The sequence below is a fragment of the Diabrotica undecimpunctata genome, chromosome 3 (assembly GCF_040954645.1).
Source record: "Diabrotica undecimpunctata isolate CICGRU chromosome 3, icDiaUnde3, whole genome shotgun sequence".
In the NCBI taxonomy this organism is placed as follows: domain Eukaryota; kingdom Metazoa; phylum Arthropoda; class Insecta; order Coleoptera; family Chrysomelidae; genus Diabrotica; species Diabrotica undecimpunctata.
The window spans coordinates 6,410,401-6,433,877 of NC_092805.1; the positions used below are offsets into that span (position 1 = coordinate 6,410,401).

The window sequence follows — 23,477 nt, forward strand, 5'->3', positions numbered from 1 at the left end:
AAACATTACAACAAGATATACAGAGAAAGATCAGAGAAGATAAACAGAAAGAACTGGAGCGAAAAAGTGCTGAGAATATAGATTAATAAGTCTAATGAGCCATACACTAAAACTTTTTCTTAAAATTATACATCGCAAAATATACAAGCTATGCGAAGAGAGAATACAAGACACACAGTTTGGATTCATAAAAGGCGTAAGAACGAGATATATATTGTTTAGTGTACAGGTATTATTCCAAAAGTGCAGAGATATGACTTGCCATATCTACACCTGCTTTGTGGACTACCAAAAAGCATTTGATACATTGCAACACCGAAAAATGATGGATGTTCTAACAAAAGTTCAAATAGATGATAAAGACCGGCGTATAATACAAAATTTATACTGGAACCAATCAGCCACCATAATAACAAATCATGGAGGGAGATGAACCGACAAGGATGTATACTTTCACCTATATCATTCAACCTATATTCAGAGGAAATATTTAGTGAAGCCTTGGAGAATTGCGAATGGAATGGAATGGAAATAAATAACATCCGCTATGATTTAATTGAAAATGTGCTAATTTTGTAATATTCTGAGCATCCTCTATATGACTTTACTTCAAAGGCCGTCGATTATTACTGTGCCGAGCTTTCGACATCCTCTCTGATGTCTTCTTTAGAGCTTCCGGGGTCTTAGTCTGTCGAGCCATAGCAAAAGGTTCGTTTATACCGTCGATGGGTTGGTTGAGCGTTGAGGGTTGGCGAAGGTAGCCGGATGCCGTCATCTCTTGTATTGAGTTTATTTGATTTTTTTTTAATTTCTATGGTTTCTCGGATAATTCTTGGTTTATAGAAGCGGATGGGGGCTATGGTTTTAGTGTTTTTAAAATCAATTTTATGACCTGTATAAAGATGGTGTTGAGATAAAGCTGAAATTGAATAGAAATTGCGAACAGAAATGGAATGTTCATAAATCCTATTTTGGATTCTACGATTTGTTTAGCCTATATACGATCGGGGCAGTCTGCATGAGGAATTTAATAAACTCCGGGTTGTTGATTTAGAATGTTGCCTTCGATTGATCGAATAAGAAATGAAAGTTTTTGGTGGGCGGCAAATATTATCTTTATTTGTCTTGATTTAACATGAGCAAACTGGATTTATCAAAGGTGGAGGTACTGTAGATTTCCTTCTGAACATAAGAAAAATAATAGAAAAATTAAGGGAATTCAATATCCCACTATATATTTGTCTTATAAATTATCCTAGAACATTCAACAGGATCAAATGGCAACAGTTGTGGCAGATATTAAAAGAAGTACCTACCACAACGCATTTCTGACATACTCTCAAACGCATTCTATCCAGAACAAAGTGGCAGTCACAAACACAGGGTCACTATAGGGGGAAATAAAACGTAGATGTCATGTAGTAAAAGTCTCTCAAACTTCTATGGGGTTAACGAGAATATCAACTGCTTAATATTTCCAATACTGACATACAAATCGGAATCTTGGACTCTACGACAAGCGGAAAGGAGAAAGTTAGACGCCACTAAAATGTTATGTTGGAGAAGAATGTTATGAATTCCGTGAATCAACTACAGGACAAATAATTCGGTTTTAAATGAGTCAAAATCCATCTCCAACAATTAAAATGGAAAAACTTATTATCGTAGAAAAGGACGAAGATCACAAGGGACATGATTATATGCAAAAGCTCTACTAATGAGTTAAAAGAAATAACCAGAGAACGGGTTGATTGAAGACGGACAATATACGACATTAAGATGACCATTATACTCCCTCCGGGGGTCAGGATTAAAGAGAGGCTATCTGCTTTAGCAATTTGTCTATTTCTAGACGACTAAATACCGAACTAAGCAAACAATCTACAAAGTTTATTTTTCCTAAATTTTGTTTATGGTTCGTCTTAAAATATTGATGGTGGATTTTTGTAGTCGGTATTATTGACCATGCTTTATTTAAGATAAGTTAAGTATTTAAAGATAGCTCTTAAAGTACGCCTGACAAAATGTTACGTATAAAGTGTACTATACTATGGAGTGGAATCATGGACGTTAAATCTAGACACAATGAGACGACTTAACGCCTTTGAAATGTGGACCTATAGAAGAATTATGAGGGTTTCCTGGGTAGATAGAGTTACGAACAATGAAGTACTGAGAAGAATAGGTAAAGAGAAGGAAGTTGAACTAACAATTAAAGAAAGAAAGCTACAGTATCTCTGACATGTGATGCGGGGCGAGAAGTATGGCATCCTGCGACTCATAATGCAAGGAAAGATAGATGGCAGAAGAAGCATCGGAAGAAGACGAATTTCATGGATCAAAAACCTGAGAGAATGGTTTGGATGCAGCTCAAAACAACTTTTTAGAGCTACTGCCTCAAAAATTAAAATAGCTATGATGATTGCCAACCTCCGTAGCGGAGATGGTACCTGAAGAAGAAGAAGAAGTATTTAAAATATTGAATTCACTCACTGCTAGAGATAATTTTTAAATCAGTTCTAATCTAATGTAATTTTTCTTTGCCCACTGTATCCATCTGGTTCTCCACTTTTGTTTTCACACGGTTCCTGTTGTTGTCTCTTTTCCTAGATAATCAAATAAACTATTACACCCAATCAAGTCTATAAACACTTAATTTACGAAGTTACTGGTACCTTTCCTGCTACACTCTGGTACGTCTATGGGATAGATTAATTATTTTAGTCCAAAGAAAAGACATTTGCACTTGTTCGGTCACACATTTACACAAACAATTATTCGCTATAATAACCTTTAATTTATTCTTAATAGATCAATATTTCATAAGGTGTCTCTATTTCACTTGATTTATAACGGACTGCGTATTAGATGTAATAGGTTCTATTAAATTTCGTAGCCTGAGAGTATCATTATCATTATTGCTTTGCCTTTTACTGTTACTTTCGGCTACACGTAACGTTACTGTTAATTATAGTTTCTAATAAGTTCAAAGCTTGGAGATAACTGCTTAAAAACAGATCTCGTTACTGTGAAATATCTTTTAACGGACTGTTTATTTAAATAGCGCCAAATCAAATGATATTGTTAAATGAAAAGAATATTTGTTGTACAAATATTTAAAAATGTTAGTGATATTTATTGTATAATTGTCTGTTTGCACTTGATTTGAGTTATGTCTATGCCTCTTTTTGTTTTCTAGTTGTCTGTTGTGTTTTCTACTAATTTTTTCATGTCAGTTAAATTTCGTCTCTGTTCGATAGTTTTTCCGACTTTCAAGCCTTTCCGTGCGTATATAAAAACAGATGAGAAACGGATCTCAATAGGTAGTGCAATAAATGGAGAGTGACCATAAACGCCTTCCAAAACTCAACTTATTTTACTCAAATCAACAAATTGTCGCAATATCCATGGTCGGATAACATAGTTAGGAGAGGACCTTATCCTCAGAAACTCGGTTTCATATTTGCGACTTCATTTTAACAGAACTCTCAACTAGAAAACCGACATTCAAGATACCCTAGATAGGGTGAAAAAGTTTTAAACTCCTGGTAGCACTGTCCAGTAAAATGGTCCATCTAAAACATTATTGCACACTTACAAAACCTGTATAAGACTATGAATCACTTGACAGCCGCCAAATTAACACCATCATGGCCACCAAAACACAACTCATAACAGATTTACAATAAAAAATGAATCGATGGACAGAATACATATCACAATTTTTTGATGACAAAGATAGACAAGAAATCTCAAACGAATATACAGATGATACAGGGCCTGATATATTCAGAGAAGAAATAGATTATGCAATCAAACAAGCGAAAAGTGGTAAGGCCCCCGGTCCTGATGAAATTCCCGTAGAACTGCTCAAACTTATGGACGATGAATCTATTAAAATACTCCTAGATCTATTTAACACAATATATAGAACTGGAATAATACCTAGGGAATGGCTCCGTTCGACCTTTATACTACTGCCAAAAAAGGCAAATACAAGGGAATGCAGCGAATATCGTACGATAGCTTTGATGAGTCATGCTCTAAAACTGTTCCTGAAAATAATCCATAATAGGATCTTTAGGAAATTAGACGTAGACATCACTAACACTCAGATGGGATTCAGAAAAGGGCTGGGTACAAGGGAGGCTCTGTTTGCAATGAACGTTCTCTCACAGAGATGCTTAGACATGAACCAAGAAATTTACACCTGCTTTATTGATTTCGAAAAGGTCTTTGACAAAGTACAACATGAACCACTAAGACAAATTCTAATAAAGAAAAATATAGACAGCCGAGATATTCGAATTATATGCAACCTATATTGGAATCAAACAGCAAATGTGAAGGTTGAGGGTAGGCTAACAGAAGAAATTCAAATCCGTCGAGAAGTCCGGCAGGGATGCATCTTGTCGCCACTTTTATTTAATCTGTATAGTGAAGCTATTTGTGAACAAGCACTCGAGGAAGAAGATCTTGGTCTGATAATAAATGGTGAGACGATCAACAATATAAGGTATGCTGACGATACGGTTCTCCTAACGGGAACGCTAGTAGAACTACAACATCTCGTTCAAAGTCTCAATATATACTGTAACAGTTACGGCTTGAAAATTAATTTAAAAAAAACTAAATTTATGGTAATCACGAAATCAAAGAACATCAGAGCTAATCTTGTAATAGACAATACAACGATTGAGCGTGTGTCCTGTTATAAATATCTAGGTGCTTGGATCACTACTGATCAAACAAAAGAGATTAGATGTAGAATAGAAATCGCTAGATCAGTCTTTAATAGAATGCGCAAACTCTTTTGCAATCGTGATATCAATATAAAGTTACGAATACGAATGCTGCGTTGTTATGTCTTTTCTACCCTGTTGTATGGAGTAGAGGCTTGGACACTAAAACAGTTGACCACAAAAAACATCGAAGCTTTCGAGATGTGGTGCTATAGGCGCATTCTCAGAATATCATGGATGGACCGCGTCACTAACACGCAAGTACTCCAAACTTTAGACAAAAGATGCGAAATTCTAAATGAGATAAAAACTAGAAAGATGGAATACTTGGGGCACATTGTGAGAGGTGAAAAGTACGAACTTTTAAGAAATATCATGCAGGGCAAAATTAAGGGCAAAAGAAGTGTGGGAAGAAGAAAAATATCGTGGCTTCGTAATCTACGTGAATGGTTCGGGTGTAGTTCGATTGAACTTTTTAGGCGCGCTGCTAACAAAGTCGCAGTGGCCATGATAATTTCCAATCTCCGCTAGGAGTGGCACGAGAAGAAGAAGAAGGCCACCAAAAGGAAAATCCTTAGATTCTGTATGAGGAAGTGCAGATATTATCCATCAGCGCATATACATCAGGTAGACAATCTAACACCGATTAAGGACAAAATACTATCGCTCAGCAGGCGGTATGTCCTTCGAACCCTTACAGGCTCGAACAACACAATTCTGGACACGAGATTCCTGATGAGTATTTTGATATTCTAGAATCATTCCCTATCAAATATCGCAGCTACCAACTGCATGCCAAAAACGCTGATAAAGAGCCGTTTCTAGTATGGCTGATAACCCCTGAAGTAACTCCTTCAGTTTGTTTGACCTTCTCCACCAACAATTCTTCTTGTGCTCTACACCATATCATCCACACCACACGCCACCTTCTGAACCCCAGCTTTTTAGCAATCCACCTACATCTCCACAAGCATTCGACATCACGTTTGCCACATCTCCCTTACTCTGGAAAAAAAGGAGTACCCCTTCCTTGAAGAGGCACAAAGCCTAAACAAGGTTAAAACATTGGATCGGATGTCAAAATAAATGCAAATAAATGACAGTTTATTGCCATAACTTTTTCAATCGTTTTGTTTTTAATTGCCAATATGCATCTGATAAGCTCTTATGTCATTACCATAGCTTTTGTCTTTTATGTTAACCTTAAGGTATACTTCTCTCAATGAAAGTTCCTCTGAATTAGTTACTTTTATTGCAGTTTCTTCTTCTTCTTTACGTGCCATGTTGATTGGTTACTTTAACTCTGTTTTCTGTATTCTCTAAAGTAAGATGTATCATGCTACGCAACTTTCTGCTAACTCCCAGTTCCTCAAGGGTCTCTTTTAATTCCTCCCTCTTTATTCTATCGTATGCTTGCTGGAAGTCAATGAATAGCGCTGGTAAGTTGTGTTCATAGCTTTCTGCTTGGAATTCTCTGATTACGAATACTTGGTCCGTTGTGCTTCTCTTCGCTTATTATAGTTTCAACTTCTTTTTCTAGCTTATCTTTTATGGATTTTGATTGGATTTTATATACGGTATTTAGTAACGCTACTCCTCTGTAATTACTGTATTCTGTTTTGTCTCATTTTTTTGTGTAATGGGCAAATAATTGCTGCCTTCCAATCATCTGGTATTCGTTCTTTTATCCATATCTCCTTTATGATCTTATATATCCAATAATTTAGCAGTTTTCCACCATATTTCATCATCTCTGCAGTTATGTTATCGCTTCTAGGGAATTTGTTGTTTTCCAGATTTTTTATGATTTCCTCGATTTGTTCTTTGCTGGGTGAATTATCTTCTATGTCTTCTAAGTGTTCGATTCTTGCTTCTGCTTCTATACATTCTCTTTGGTTTGACTTATTATTGCCATTTAGTAATTCACCAAATACTCTTTCCATCTTTCGACTATTTCTGCTTCACTGCTTATATTATTTCCTGCTTTGTTTTTAACGAATACGGGTTTTTGTTGGAAACCTCTTTTTTCATTTCTAGCACCTCCATAATCTCCGTAACTAGTTATATCTATTCCCAGATATCTAAACCTTGTTTCCCGCTTTATTATTTTCCCATAAATTTCGATTTTACATCGTAGTGGGTATTTAGATGTCATACATTTGATTATTTGTGCTGATATTATCATATTGTATTTCTTGGCTGTTGTATTAAAAATGTGTGTTAATCTTGGTTAAATTTTCCAACGGTTCTAATTCATAGTTGCATATTTTGATTCTTATATCGTGCCCCATATTTTATTTTTACGCAGATTGTATCTTGTACCCCTATAATGCATTTAAAAGTCTACAAAGCATTATAAAGAAATTGCATTTAAAATAAACTCTTTAATGATCTAAAATACGCGTTACCACAACTGCTTCATTAAAACAATCACGAGCATAAGTAAGCGTTGACGCTAAATACGCGATTATTATCACTCTTAATAGCGTTTACGCTCAGTCATCATATATTACACAAAATTACCAGAAACACACAAAAAACTTGTTGACATCATTTAAAGGCGGGATTCTGAGAATATTGTCTACTTCAATTTATATTTTGTTCAGAGTTGTTACCTGAGGGATTGGTAAAAGGATATTATTAGGGATATTATTTTTTATTATATTTATTTTTTTACAGGTAGAGAGAAGTACAAGTTTTGAGATTTTGAATTGTTTGATGTCATAATAATTCAGAAACAATTTGAGATTTATTAGATAAGCAGATGTTATTTTTTTTGTTGAGATATTAATATTATAAAGAGCGAGTACAGTTGCGCTCGAACGACGCGCTTGTCAATCAAAATCCTACTGTCAGAAATGTTCGCGCCAACCCCCGCGCCAATCGATAGGCTAGCCCCCACTCCAACCTTCACCTAAACGTCACCATCGACGGTATAAATGAACCGTCCTCTATTTCCGGTACCAGTAATGCATTGGCTACTACAATAATTTATTACTATATCATACCTTCATGAAGATAGTCTGGTAGGTCAAACTTCTTGTCTTGCAAGTTAGATTGCTTTGACATTGAACGGCGGTTTGCAATTACTGCAGACTAAAAAAGACTGTTATATAAATTTCGGTGCGAGGGTGCGATTTTACAAACTTGGCTTCTCGTAGAGGTCTAGTTTTAAAAGGGCACTTCTTGATGATGTAAGTTTTTTCAGGTCGTCTGACCATTTCCTAAATAGCAGCTGCTTCACCTCTATTACATTAAATGAAGATTTCACTCTGGCTTGACAAACAAACTCCATCCATTCATTTGGCTGCTCTAATTTAGCTTTTTGGTTAATTAGTTCCATATTCCTATCTGTTTCAAGGTAGGAATGGCCTCTTATAGGAAAACATATTTTTATTTATAAATGTATAATGTGTAAAACAGTATAATTCTTATTTTGTACTCCGCATGAATCACAGAACATGGAAATACGTCGGACATTTATATCAAGATGATTGTGTACGAAATCGTGCAACATTGAGCACACATCATCACTACCTTTTTTCCTACTGTTTCAGGAAAAGTATAAAATGTACTGGCTCTGGTTGATAAAGTGTAGACAATAAAACTATACAAAGAAAGTTGCCTCCTGTAGTATACGTCATTTGTAGAAATGTTAGGTGTTGGTAGGTTTTTCTGGAAATCAAAACAAATTGTTTCTTCATTGCTGCTTTTTCTGCTTCTTTTTGTAGCTTCTCATTTCCTTTTATAAAATGTGCCTGATTTCAATTTATGGAGTTTATTTTTAGTTTCTAAGCACCTTATTTCATTCTCCAGCCTAAGAGCACCATCATTATCTCCTGAAATAATGTTACCTTTTTCAACTTCTAGGTTCTTTATTTTCACTTGGAACTCATCATATATACTGCATGTGTTTTTCCTGGGATACCTAAATGACAAATTAAGTTCGGTTGAGAAAATTGTTCTGTAAGTTTCGTAAGACACTTTTAAATTTGTTCATCAACAGAACACATTAAATTAAATTGCTTCAAAATACTGTTCCTGCAGCTTTCAGAAATATTTTGAAAGCATTGCAATCTTTTACAGGACAGTCAGGCAGTGGAACATGGCTTTTACTTTTGACATATCACCTTTCATATTTCATTACATATTTCATCCTTTAATATAGTAAAATGATTTTGTATCAGTAACTTCAAGAAACCATTCTCAAGTATTACACCGAAAACAATGAGTAACAATAAAAGCATCTTTAGTTATTTCTGCGTGATTTAGAATGACATTCTTCCGTCTTAACCGGTAACATCCTGACATTCCCCTTTCTTCTTCGGTATAGGTATTTTATTATTCGTGTTATCTCATGAGACAACCCAATTTTAACCAGTGTTATTTACGTACAGTGATGTAAACAATATAACCTACCTAATGAATTATTAAAACAAAAAATGAACATTTCTGACATTCCTTTTTTCCCCTGTATCCTTCATATATAAATGATATCACTTGTCATTTTTCCTCACTTACTTAAACTGCGGCTCTAATAAAAGAAAAACTTGTGAAACAAAACTCTATTCGGAATCCATTCCCTTACAATAAATAGTACACAACGAGGTAAATCGATTGAATATTGAAATTCCACCATATTCCAGCAAACAAGACGTTGGCGAAATTCAGTAGTTTGAGAAAAAATTCAACAGATGTGTACCAGTTCAACTTCAGTAATACCAACTTAAAAATTTTGTTTCTAGGCCATAAAAATATAGAGGGAGGCTCAGTCATACCCAGAATTGAGAATTATAATGTACTAAATATACTTCGGAGCCTGCAAAAACTATAAAATTAAATATTAAAAATTCTAAAGAAAATGTAGAGATTCCCATTCCAACTCCTTCTGAGAAAATCATCACGACACGGCCTTGATTCCACTAATTATAACAACAATTCTCTCACCATGTCGCGGCAACTTTGTCTTGACAAATCTACTTTATAATTCCTAGAAGACAAAATTAATAAGAGGTGCCGAAGCTCGAGTTTCTGGGAGGCCGATTTTACGAATTTTTCTTTCGAAATTTTTGTAGGTGACATTTTCTAAATTCTCCAGTGCGTGCTTTCTGGCGTTTAAACTATTTCTCGAAATGTTTCATCAAGATAAGCTAGGAAAGGGAGATTCCTACAACAAATTGGTATTTGACTGTGGTGACTTATTTTTCAAGTGTCAATTTAATGAGAGATTTTCAAATACAGTTTTTGTTCCAGTATAAATATACATGTATTTAAATTTTAAAGTTATCGTTTGTATCGGGTAATCGTGTGATTCTGTATTTATATTGTATTTTACATTATTAATTAGGCAAATGATATTGAATTTGTTTAACATTCATCCTCTATTAGCTTACTAAATTACCTAGTTCGGCTCAGAAGCTTTTTTATAAAATTATATATCTATTATTTTTAAAAATTATGTAGTAAACCGTATTCATTTTACATTTTCCCAATTGTAAATAGAAGCACGTGAAAGCCAAACAGGGTCGTACTGGTGTATCATATGATTTTTAAAAATATTTACTTTTGAAACTATTATAGTTTATTTTTATGAACGAGAGAGTAATTAGCATAATTTTAACTGGTAGCTCCGACCACTCCATGGGCGTGCTCAAGATTAATTGAAAAATTACTTTGAATAATTGTAAAAAATAAATGAATTATTTCAGTGTTATAAAGTGTTATGTGTATGTAAACAAAAGTGACCTCTTTTATCACACACTATATTAGAACTGACTGGCCTACATTAAAAAGGATTTTAAAAAATTCACATTTTTTTTAATTTTTAAAAATTACAAAAGAGAAAAAGAGTTTTTAAAACCGTCTAAGGTATGTTAAATAGATGAATAAAAATATTAATATAAAACTTACAGCTACTTGTTACAAATCCAAATCAGATTCAGAAGATGAACTTTCAGAACTAAGATTTATAATAACTGGCTCGATCATTTTATCAGTAATATTGTCCAGCTTCCACATTTTTTCCTCTTCTTTAATAGTGTGATTTACTGCCTTTTCCCAGTTTTCAGGTTTTACATTATTTACGGCCTCCAAAAACAACTGTTTAACATCATGAATTTTAAAAGTGGTATTTTTTTTTGAAACTTCACTCTTTATCTGTGCCCATACCAGTTCAATCGGGTTTAATTCACAATGATATGGTGGGGATCTAAGTACTGTCATTCCACGATTTTTGGCAATTTCATCAATTTCGTATTTTTAAAATTTTTCTTTATGAAGGGCACACAACGAATAAAGTTCCTTTCTTATAGATCCGGGATGGTACGTAATATTTTTTGAACTCAGCCAATTCTGCAAGTTTTTTTTAACCACTTGGTTGTGGGCAGTCCTTCTATAAGTCTGGAGTGATAACTTGCATTATCCATTACTATTACACAGTTCTTAGGAAGAAGATCTATCATTTGTTCGAACCATTCTTGAAAGACATCAGCGTTCATGTCTTCATGGTAGTCACCGGTACGAGTTGATTCAAAAGTTAATAAACCACCTTCAACAAAACCGTCTGAACTGCCAATGTGTACTATTATCAGCCTGCGTCCCTTTCCTGATGGTGGGTTTAAACCAGTAGATAAGTTATTTACAAAAGCGTGCCTTTGACTTGTAACAGTTTCATCCTGCCAAAATTTATTTGGTGTATGACCCTCGTTGATCCATGTTTCATCAAGATAAAATATTTTTCTTTTTTGGTTTCTCATTTCCTTTATGGTTCTTAGAAAATGTCTTCTCCATATGACAATATCGCTTCTTTCTAATAAAATAGACTCTCTGGGATTCTTTTTCCAGCGGAAGCCTATTTCTTTTAAAAGTTTCCATAACGTACTTCGACTCATTTCTGGGTAATCCTTATCATCTCGAACTGAGACAAGAACTTTATCCAATGTTGGAAATTCTTGTCTAAAGAAGAATTCATGCACTTTCCGTCGAAGTCCTTCTTTAAAATGATATTCTATTTGAAATTTTGGTTTCCCTGGAGCATTACGTGGCATTTGAAAACTACCACATTTCTCTTCTTTAATAACTCTGTAAATCGTAGATTTCCCAACACCAAGTGTACTGCTAACTAACTCAACGGTCTCATCAACACTTTCACATAAACGTTTGTCTGTAAATGATTTAAAACAATTAAATATTAATGTTTTTTCATTAACTGTTAGAGGACCAATTTTTCGGCGTTTACACGGCACTTCCAAATTTTCCATAACACTAGTATACACAATAAACTGCACCTTGCAACTGAAGTACCTACTTTTAGTGAACTGTTAAGAATTTTGAATACGCCACTTGGACCTTCCTACAAAATGGAAAAACCCACTATCACATTTTCTGTGGAAATAAAAGTGTGTGTGAAATAAAACGTTTTATTTTATCTAAAGAATTAAACTTTATTTTGCAAATAGGTAGGTACTTATTAAACTTTTATTGGTTATATATAACCAATAAAATAAATATCTTACATTTCTTGCAAATTCATTAGTACCTGTTAACCTCCATCACTCCGACACTGGCAACCTTATTTAGGGATTAGTAAGCCTCACAACTATTGTATTCTATTCTGCTCCAACCTTTATACCTGGTGGTCATACTCAATTTAAAATTGTTTTCCTATATACTTCTGTAAACTTGTTGACAAATATCTGTTTTTCATTGAGTCACCCGTATCAACAGTTTAGGGATTTGCATACATAATTTATTGTTTTATTACTCTCTCATACATAAAAATACACTATAGTGTAAGAATTTCTTGAAATTTAATCATTATATCACAATTAAACTAAACTCTAAAAAATAACACGACCAGTAAATAACTTAACAAGAACCATAACATAAATATAACACAATATATTAACTTAAAAATCAACACGATACAATTTGAATTTAAAATGCTGGCAAGTTGAGCTGTAACATGAGAATCTGTCTGCCTTAAGGTAATAAATTATATTTAATAGCCTCTTGACGAATGAGATGGCGAATATCAACACGTGCTCATGTTTACAGATGGGAATTTGGCAAACGAATGTACTATAGGACGAATTCAAATTTTAATACTGGGGTTTTCAGCCCTTTCCGCTGCTTTAGAGTTATCTTATGATTTATCAAACAAAATAATTATTTCTACAACTATTAAAAACGTTTCTGTCATAATTTGTTAACGAACCTATGCCAGTTTCTATTTGTTTATGAAAAACTGAGAGAAAAAGGTATCTGCATTTATACCTTTTGTGCTTTTAAAAATCCTGTGTAAAGATGATTGTAGTTTTCTGCATTACAAACTATGAATCGTAAGAACTATCATGCTTTTTATGGGTTTTTCTAAATACTTCGTTTACCCTCTTCAATTTCTTATCGAGGACATTTTCCTGCGACTCAGATTCCTTCATCCTTCAATCTTTTCCTGCATTATACTTCAATGCTTTTTATACTGTCCCGTTTCAGAGTCCATGCTTTGACGCCGTACAGCAAGGTACTAAACAAATATAATCTTAATTAAAAAAAAAACTTAATTTCTACGGAATTCGAGGTATATCTGTGAATTGGTTTCAATCTTACTTCAGGAATAGGAAGCAACTGGTTAGAAAAATGATACTAACTCCAGTCATAAAAGCATTGTGTCTGAAGTACCACAAGGTTCAGTATTGGGTCCTTTACTTTTCATTACCTCTATAAATGACATCACTAACTTAAAAATCGACAGAAATTTTTTCTTTTTGCTGATGATACTAGTATTACTTGGAGGAACTCTAATATTGCAACTCTTCATGCCACTATAACTTCTGATCTACTTAAAATAAAAACCTAGCGTCGATAAAACTTTAGCGTGGATAAGGAGCACTTCAACCCTTGCTTCTTAATAACAGGCAGATCAGTATCGTTGGTTCTATAAAATTTCTTGGCATTATTATAGACAGCAATCTTAAATGGTCCCTTCATATCGATTTGTTAAGTAAGAAACTAGCCTCAGCCAGCTACGCAATAAGATCTGTTTCGATAGAGATCAATTTAACATCTTCCAAAAGAACATTTTTGATTTGTTCGAGTCTCATTTTCGATATGGTCTTCCTTTTTGGGGTTCCAGTATAGCTGCCCAATCTGAATTACAAAAAAGAGCAATACGGTATTTTTTGGCCTCAGTAGAATAACACATTGCAGAAGCTACTTTAAAAATCAGGGGATTTTAACTGCTCTCTCTATATATATTTTAGAAACTGTTTGCTTAATTCGTAAACACCTACATGTTTTTCCAGCAAGACCTAATCATGACTACTCCACCGAAAATTTAACCTTTGATGTATATTTATCGATTCCGTCCATTGACGTAGTAAAGAAATCAATATTATATGCGGCAAAAAAATTATACAATCATCTCTCTTTGCAACTTCTTTCCTTAAATTCCGTAAAATGACAAAAGCCAATCTTTCTGAAAGACCATATTATTCAGTTTAACAAGTAACTGAGAAATAACAGTAAGTTTATGTACAAATGACTAAAGTATTGTGGGAAACTGTTATCAGGATTATCAAACAACTTATAATTTTTATGAAAATGAACCTAGCAATTTCAATACGTCTTTTGATCTCGATATTTTGGTCACTTACCTCGTTCATCATAGCTCCAAGATCATATACTTGATTTTCTTTGTATTAATATGTATATTGTAATGATTGAATACCCCATTCATATTCTCTAGTAAAATTTGAAGCTCTTTCGATGTCCTTGATGTCCTTGTCAACACCACAGTATCGTCTGCATTTCTAATGTTATTTATCTCTTCCCCATTAAAGATTATTCCTTTATTTGAGCTTGATAAAACTGCCTGACAAATATGTTTACTATAAAACTTCATTCTTATAATATTTGCTCGCTGATCCCACTACAAAATCATGATTATTTTCGGATCTTTATCAACTATGCCTTTGATTTGAAGAATATCATTTTCTTTTTTCTCATTTCCTTTGCAGTTTTATTTGCTGAAAAATGTATTTATGTAATTTTTTTACGTATGGTGTTGACGTTTGATATTTTTAAAACACGACATAAATAGCTAAGTGGATGCAATTTAATGCATTTAATTTTTGATCGCAAAAATTTGTTAAAATATAAAAGCAAATTCTTTCATTATTATGATTATAATTCTTCATTCTGTCCGTCATTCGGTAACTGGAAAATACTTATCCTTATACTTTGTTTCAGATTACTCAATTAAAAATAGACAATAACCCCTTCGCCAAAGGATTTCGAGATACGGGTGCCGGAAAAAGAGAAAAAAAGTAAGTATTAAGTTTGATTTCCTTAAATTAAGTATAAAAACAATAGATTACTTGGGAACTATTGGTTTAATCTTTTCACGCTAATAAGAATCGAGCCCATTTGTTCCCAAATACTGATTAACTAATTTATTCTAATAAAAAAAGCAAAATTAGCATATTTCATTTCCATTCTTTGTGTAGTTAATGCAAACGTATGTATTCTGTTTACGCGATTATTTTCAGCTGCAATTATTCATCTCTTAATATGCTCAAAATAATAACTGGCAATATCATCGGTTTCGGTAGCAAACCTAGCAGTATCTCAGATTTAAGCTTCACGTGAGTCAGTGCTCGTATATGATCTTCTTCCTTCCGCTCTCGAAGCCTCTCGTAACACTCGAAAAGGTTACCAACTATAATTATCGCAGTAGTCGGTCAATTAACCCCCGTTATATTTCGCCCAGATCGCCACCCTTTGTCTGACCCTTCTTCGAGTAAGCTTGGCATATTTGTTGTCTGCACCGCGTATGTGCACCCCTCTAGCTCAATTTCTGTACTCGACGTATCAATTGCTCTGTTCTGTTCTGCAAGGATGAAGCGGTTTCCAGTGTCGTACCGACTAGAGGTTTAAACATGATTCGATTTACAACAAATTTAGTTTTACTGCAGCAAAAAATTACGATGATTTACAATAGAAATCAAAGTGAAACAAAGGAAAAGCGAATTAAAGAAAAACAGTAACATACCAATGAATGCATGGCGAAGATAAATTAAAGAAACACAATAATCAAATCAACAATGTGCCTGAATTAAAACAAAAAATGGAAATTAATCGACAAGAGGTTAAGATAGTCATAAATTCGCTAAAATACAGAAAATAACTGGGGAAGACGCAATAACTAATGAGATCCTAAAATATGGAGGGGAAAATATGTATAACACTATCCTTAAAAAGTTGGATGCATTCGAAATGTCGTATTCTTAAAATTCCTTTGGCTGCAACAGTCTTAAACAAAGAAGTATTAAGACGAATTGGACATGGCAAAAAACTTATCAAAGCTTAAAATAAAAGTATAACACGATAAATACTCTCTGCTGTACATCATCATGCAAGGAAGACTAGAGGAAAGAAAAGAATAGGGAAAAAAAAAGAAATCTTGGCTGAGGAATATCAATGATTGGACAAATCTCAGCGTTGAGCAGATATTTCACGTTGCAAAAGATAGGGAAGCATTTAAAGACGTGATCGCCAACCTTCGTTAGAAAAAGGCACTATAATAAGATCTAACAAAGACTTAAGACTTTGGATCGCATGCAATAAAAACAAATATTAATGAAAAATTAACACAGCCTATGCCAGTAAAAAAGCAAAGTCAGGAAAAGTGATGGTTGCAGAATGGGGAATAGAGAGAGGAATAGAGAAATCCAAATAATACGCTATACAGACGTTGCTGCACTAATATCCAAAACCAAATATGATTTTAAAAGATCTACGCACATTTTCAATACAAAAAACAAAAAATAATATATGAAAATCTCTGCAGAAACATTAAATGTATTGTTGATTAACATGGAAATACCCATCACGATATAAAATCAAAATCAACGGAAAATTAATGAGGCAGAAAATACGGTTTAAATATCTGGAAATATATATAACTGGTTACGGGGATATTGGAGTCTTAAGAGCAAATGAAGTGATGGGATCTCTTAATCTAAGACCATCCTACAATAACACAAGACACAAAATTGATTAGATATACATGGCTGTATAGAGAGAATTCTCCGCAAAATATCATGGAAAAGCCTAATGGATAAAGAAAAAAGCGAGAACATAAGAAGGGTTGGTAGTGCAAAAGACATATGGAACAAAACGAAAACAGGAATGAAACGAACACATTAGCAAAATGGCAGAAAATACGATACAAAATTAGCACCAGAAAAATCACTAAATGGTCCAAGAATTGTTGGAGTACCAAGAAAGAGATGGTGTAATAATTTCAACAATGCATGGGCTAATATCGAAGAAAAAAAGACTTAGGAGCCTGTACATATGACGGAAGAAGAAGTTTTATTTCAGTTTTGCTTTTTAAATAATTAATATATCTGTTATAAGTGACATCGATGAAAAATCTATAAACATCTGCTCATAAAATTTTGTTGCAACCGATTGTGAATTTTTTAAACTAAATATCGGTTTCTAATATTTGTCTATATTTTTCTATAAATCTTCTATTTTTTGATATTTAACATATTTTTCTCTTCCTCATACATGTTGCATACTTCATATTTTTTATCAAATTTTATAGTTTTTGTTTTTTCTGTTACGCCCATGCTCCCCTGCTACCATATAAGAATTAAGACAGTCGTAGGCAAGTTGTTAACGTGGTCCAGCAATCAATCGACATAGGTTAAATTGTCACTGGACGTCTGAACTTCTTTATATCTCGATCTAAAAAATCTCCCCAGTAATCTATCGGTGACGCTTTTGTTGGGGAAAATCACACCAAAATCCAACACGCTTACACGCTTTTACGAAATCTTTCCTATTAATTTTAAGGGATTTTATCTAATTTAGCACTTTTAAACAATTTTGACCTATTTTTATAAACGAAGAAAATTCTGGAATGCAGACCTAGACACAATACTTGTCATAATCGAGGACGTACTCCAACAAGGTGGTCAGATGACATCAGATGTCCTCAAGATAGAATGCATTGGAATTATTTACGGGAGGCCTAAGTCCAACAGTGGAGTCAAAACGGCTGATAATGATGATGATTTATAAACTTATCGTTTATTAAAAGAGTTTCTCCCTGATTTTTTTATAATTTGAGTACAATATTTGTTAAATACATTTGTTTAACTCTCTGTTTTCAAAGTTTGGATAACCAATGATAATCAACAACTTTTGTTAAGATATAATTCAATTTAGTTTGTTTTTCATTCTTCTTCAATCATTTATTCAGCGTATATTCATATTATATTTCTTTTGTAAAATCTTAAATAAATCATTCAAGAGCAAAATTAATAATATTATTTTAAAAAAACAACAAGGAAAATAAATTCCTGCAGCTGGCTGTATACCATGTATCACAAAAAGAGGTTTAAATCTTTGTATGTAGGTATATTTAAAAAACCCTTGAAAGGGCTACATAAAAAAAAAAAAATTTTTAAAAATATTACAAATAGGCGATGCAATGAAGCAATAAAGCTACTAAATTTTTGCAGTTGGATGGATTTTAATGAAATTTGCTACATTCGATTCATAAGAGTGTCAGAAAACTTTGTTAGTAAAATGATGATGTGAAAATGAAAACTGCATTATTGAATAAGAAAAATGCATTTCGAAGCGATGAAAAATGATAAATTTGTAATTCGGAAATAAATTCGATAGAAATAAGTTCAATATTACCTACCACTCGGAATTGTTTAGAATCATTGAACACGAATATCATGACGGCGATGGTTTCTTAGTGAACCTGGGCCTCATTCTCTTGAGTTTTGTATAAGTGGGACGGAAATTACTGCCAACTCGGTACTTGTTGTTGTTGTTTGTTGTTGTTGTTGAGACATTTACACAAGTTTTGTGTAAATTAGATACAAAATCAATGTAAACTCATTACTCTGGTGGTTTTGAAGTGGCTGAACACTAATATAATGTTGGTGATAGTCTCCAAAGAACCTGGTGCCCAGGAAGGTTCTTGCCTTCTGGAGTTTGTGCATCAGAATGCATCGAACACTTATTTTCTACTGAATTTCCTCAAAACTGTAAGATATAAGGCCCGTTCTAAGCACCAGGAGCCTTGCACATTATCGCCGACATAGTATTAGTGTTCATCGACCCCAAAACCCCCTGATTAACGAGTTTGTATTAATTTTGTATCGAATTTTTGACAAAACTCCAGAAGACGAGTCTCATGTCAACCAGGTGCCTCGGAGACCATCGTCATCATGATGTTCGTGTTTAGAAACCCCAAAAATCTTCGAGTAGCAATATTGAACTCATTTTCGTCAATTATTTCCGAATTACAAATTTACCATTTTTCATCACTTCGAAACGCCCTTTGTAAAATGCATTTTTCTCCTTTAATAATGCAATTTTTTATTTCATCATCAATTTTACTCACAAAATTTTCTGGTACTCTTACAAAACGAATGCAACAAGTTTTATTGAGATCCATCTAACTGTAAAAATTTGGTAGGTTTTTGGGGTTTGTACTGCTTTATTGCTTTGTCTAAAAAGCCAATATACGAAAAGATTTTCAAAAGTGTAGGTTTATGTCTATATTGATAATATATTCATTATAAAATAAATTATCGAAAAACTAAGAGAAACTCAAATTTTTTGAGTCTTACGTCACATAATTTTAAGTCCATGTTTCTCTGGTTTAATATACTCAGTGACATTAGAAGTGTTACACCCATAGGGAATAATTTTTTGAACTTAATTTTTTGGCAACATGGTAGATTTACATCAAGAATGAAACGATAACGTTGTCAAGAATTTTTATTAACAAGCAATCAAACAAATAATAATAACGTGTTTGGCGACCCCGTAGCTGAGTAACTTAGATGTTTTAAGAGGAAAATCCTCAGAAGAATCTTTGGGCTTTATCACGACAATAATAGCAACCAATACCAAATGAGAACAAATGCTGAGGTCAAGCAGATGTATAGAGCGAGCGATATAGTCCAAGAGATTAAATACCAACGTCTAAAATGGACTGGCCATGTCCATAGACTCCCTAATAGATAAGATAGATAGATAGATAGATAGATAGATAGATAGATAATAAGATGAAAGCAAGTTGTGCAGTCAGCCAAAACCCACCCCTGGGTATAGTGCTACGAGAAGAAGAAGAAGAAGAAGAAGAAAAAGTAGCTAAGTACACTCCTGTATACGTCTAGGTATTGAGAAAATGAGATGATCAATGTCTGCTTGTGGCACTTTGTTCCAAGCAACTTAAACTTCATGGATTAACTGTGCCAGAGTTTGTGGAGGATGGTACAAACTAGACAGTCTCCTTCTCATTATATCTCATACATTTTGGATAGGATTTAAATCCAGAGCACGGGGCGGCCACGGCAAAACATTAACGCCAGCTTCTTGAAGAAAATTCATAGTTTGACGAGCAATGTGGGGACGTGATGATCGGCTACCATAGACAATAGCTCCCTAAACCATTACTTTAACTGTCCTGTGTACATGCCTCTCAACAGCAAACCCGGTATCTCGTCGCTCTCCACAGCGGCGTCTTACCATGTTACGACCATCATGCATTCTCAAATAGAATCGCAATTCATCGCTGAATGCTACAGTAGGCCATTTTGCCACCCAATGCTGCCGCTCTCTGCACCAATTCAAACTTTGACGACAGTGGTCCGCAGTCAAAGAAAGCACTAGTCGTGAGCGGAATGAAACTAGTCCAAAGGTTCAAATGTGACGGTATAGTGTACGCGTCTTAACAGTTCTAGCTACTACTCCAAACCATTGGTCAGCAATTTGATGCGTAGTAGTAAAACGGTCTCGCAGAGTCAGTAATCTAAATCGCCTATCCTGATGCTCTGTGGTACGCCTCGGTTGACAAGTTGGTTTTCTTCGTGTTTCTCTAGCTTCGTTTGTCCACACAAGACAGACACGCATAATTGTCATTGCTGTACAATTAACACGACGGCCAATTTCGTGATACCACAAACCCATATCTCTATACGCAATAATTCTACCCTTGTCAAAATCGCTAACATGGTGGTAATTTTAATATCTTCGAACTCGAGACATTTTCTTACACTGAATACAATTAGACTGAGGAATAAGAACTAAAAAGTTCTATACGACTGGTTTTCACAAATCGGTCTCTTCACAAAAAAAAATTTAAAGATAAAACTTTATTTTTACATAAAGTAGAAACGATATAGCATTGGTATTATTATCATAGCATGTTTTAAATCTAGTCATCCTCTTGCCAAAAAATTAGGTTCAAGAAATTATTCCTTCTGGGTATAACACTTAATATCACTGAGTATATTTAAAAACAGCATTGATTTTTCGCACTCTTTTTACAAAAACTTCACATATCTTATTGGTGCCAATATATTAATATATATGCTAATTTTTTCTGTTTGTCGTATACGTCTAGTTTTTGCTAAGCAATAAAAGATAGTGTAAAGAAATTTATTAGTTTCAAAAATCATTACGTAAGAATTCAAGACTGTATCTCGTTCGTAAAATTTTCTTTAAACCGCAAGAATGACCCAGCATTATCTGAACTAACTTCCAACCAACCCAAAACCGATCTTTACACCCCCTAATCCCGAACAGCGAGCTTCTTTTCTGCATTTTCATGCTATTACAGTTCCGCCGCTTTTCCCAACGATAAAATATTCCGTCAAGTAACTTATTCTTTCTCTCCGAAAAGTTTAAATTAAAAGGCGAACGAAATAAAGACACAGAGGGTGACAATAAGGCTTAACACTATCAAATTAGCGGTGGCATTTGCAGAAGGTCAAAAAGGGTGATAAGCCCTCTGCTTTCGGCTTTCGCCGCTTGGTGGGTGTATCAAATTTGCATTTACAGTAAGTGATATGCATACATTAGTGGACCAACTGTTTGGACTGTAAGGGGTTGTAGATTAATTTTGTTTTTTTGCGGTTCCAAATTGGCTTACAATTACGAGCGATCGCGAATATAAAACGCGTGTTTAGAATACGTTGTCCTGATTAACAATTTCATGATTTAAGACAAAACTCGAATCCTACAACAATCTCTAATATTGCTGTGGGAGACAAATCTCGTGGGTATCGAAATTTTTACTGGGCCAAGGTTTTTTATTAACATTTAAGCAAATAAGCGACTTTTTCATTCATTTCAATAATGTGAAAAAACTGCGCATTGTAGATGAAAACTTTCAAAAAACGACTGTCTTTAAAATACGTGCTCTTTAAAATGAGATTTTCTAAATCAAAAAATGTTTATAACCAAAAAAGTTTTTGCAAATTAAAACCAAAATTATTTTTGAAAAACTGTTCAGATGTCCTCTCTATTCCACTATCACAAATAATGCGTTCATCTTTTAATGCACATTCTTTGTCTTGAATTTGGAAGAGTGCCTCGGTGACACCTATATTTAACAAAGGAAATAAGTTAGATCCCAATAATTATAGACCAATAAGCCTTACATCTGTTATTTGTAAAGTTATGGAATCAATTATCACAGAGTCTCTTTCAGAATTTTTGGTTCGAGAAAAAATGATTCCTCTACAACAACATGGATTTGTGAAAAGTCAATCAACCATGACTAATTTACTGTGGTGTGTTAATGAATGGACAGCAGCATTGGATAAAAAACGACCTATAGAATATTTAGACTTTCCAAAAGAATTTGATCGGGTACCAAGAAGAAAATTGATGTATAAACTTTGGCATTCGCGGACAACTTCTTGAGTGGATTAATCAATTTTAACAAATCGGGAGTTTTTGTGTTGGAGTTGGCAAATCGCTGTCATCTCAAAAACCAGTTTTAAGTGGTGTGCCACAAGGATCTGTTTTGGGTCCACTACTATTTGTGTTGTATGCTAGTGAGCTTATGCTAGTGAACAATAAAAATATTTAAAATACATTTTACAATGTGAGTTTTTAGGCAGTTACTATAGGTGCGAAAGATTCTCTATGCCGTGAAGCAGTTTTTAAACAATTCTATTTGTTTATCCCATTAGAGAACAAAAAATTCATTTTCAAATAGCTGTATAGGTATTTTGTCAATACTTACAAGGGTTTTTTGCTTTTAATCTCTTCGAAATGTTCTTAAATTTTTATTTTATGGAGCTATTGCTATGGTTGGTTATCAGAGAGTCTAAGTATACCAATCTGTCCACTATTTTGAAATTTACCACTAGATATATGGTCCAGATTAATGCCAGTCAGTATTCTATGTAAATTGTTTTCTTTCTTAAATTACAATTTAAATAACCTCGATATCTGAACATCAAATTTTATAATTTTATTCTATCTATTGTTACAGACAGGCCATGCTGGCACAAAGACACTCAGATGACAAGACATCACATCCTCTACCAGCTAGAATGTCTGCAGATAGTAGTACTGTTTCAAAAACTGATGACTCGGAATTGGATGTAGTTGGTACTGCCGATAGTCCTAGGCCATCTTTACATTCTTCTACTCCTATAGCTTCATCTTTAAATCAATCAGGTAAATGTCGATCATTTTATTTAATAAAAAATTACAAACATTTATTTAAACATAAACAAATTGTCCAATTCGATTTAGATACATCTAACATACTTATTTTATTTCAGGTACCGAAGAAGACTCGATTCGAAGACGTCTTCATGACGACTCAGGCTCTGAAAGTAGTTGTTCCGAATCACCAGGTAGTACTGCGTTTCGCCCTCGACAATCGACGTCGCCAAA

The 23,477-nt window shown here is 33.9% G+C and overlaps 1 protein-coding gene across 1 annotated transcript in view; it reads left to right on the forward strand.

Annotated features, from left to right (window-relative positions):
* Positions 1–23,477, forward strand: part of LOC140436395 (optomotor-blind protein-like) — a 349,186-nt gene that overhangs the window by 319,065 nt on the left and 6,644 nt on the right. The window contains 3 exon segments of the mRNA XM_072525156.1: positions 14,991–15,067; positions 23,068–23,255; positions 23,363–23,476. Of these exon segments, the coding sequence (XP_072381257.1) occupies positions 14,991–15,067; positions 23,068–23,255; positions 23,363–23,476 (379 nt within the window).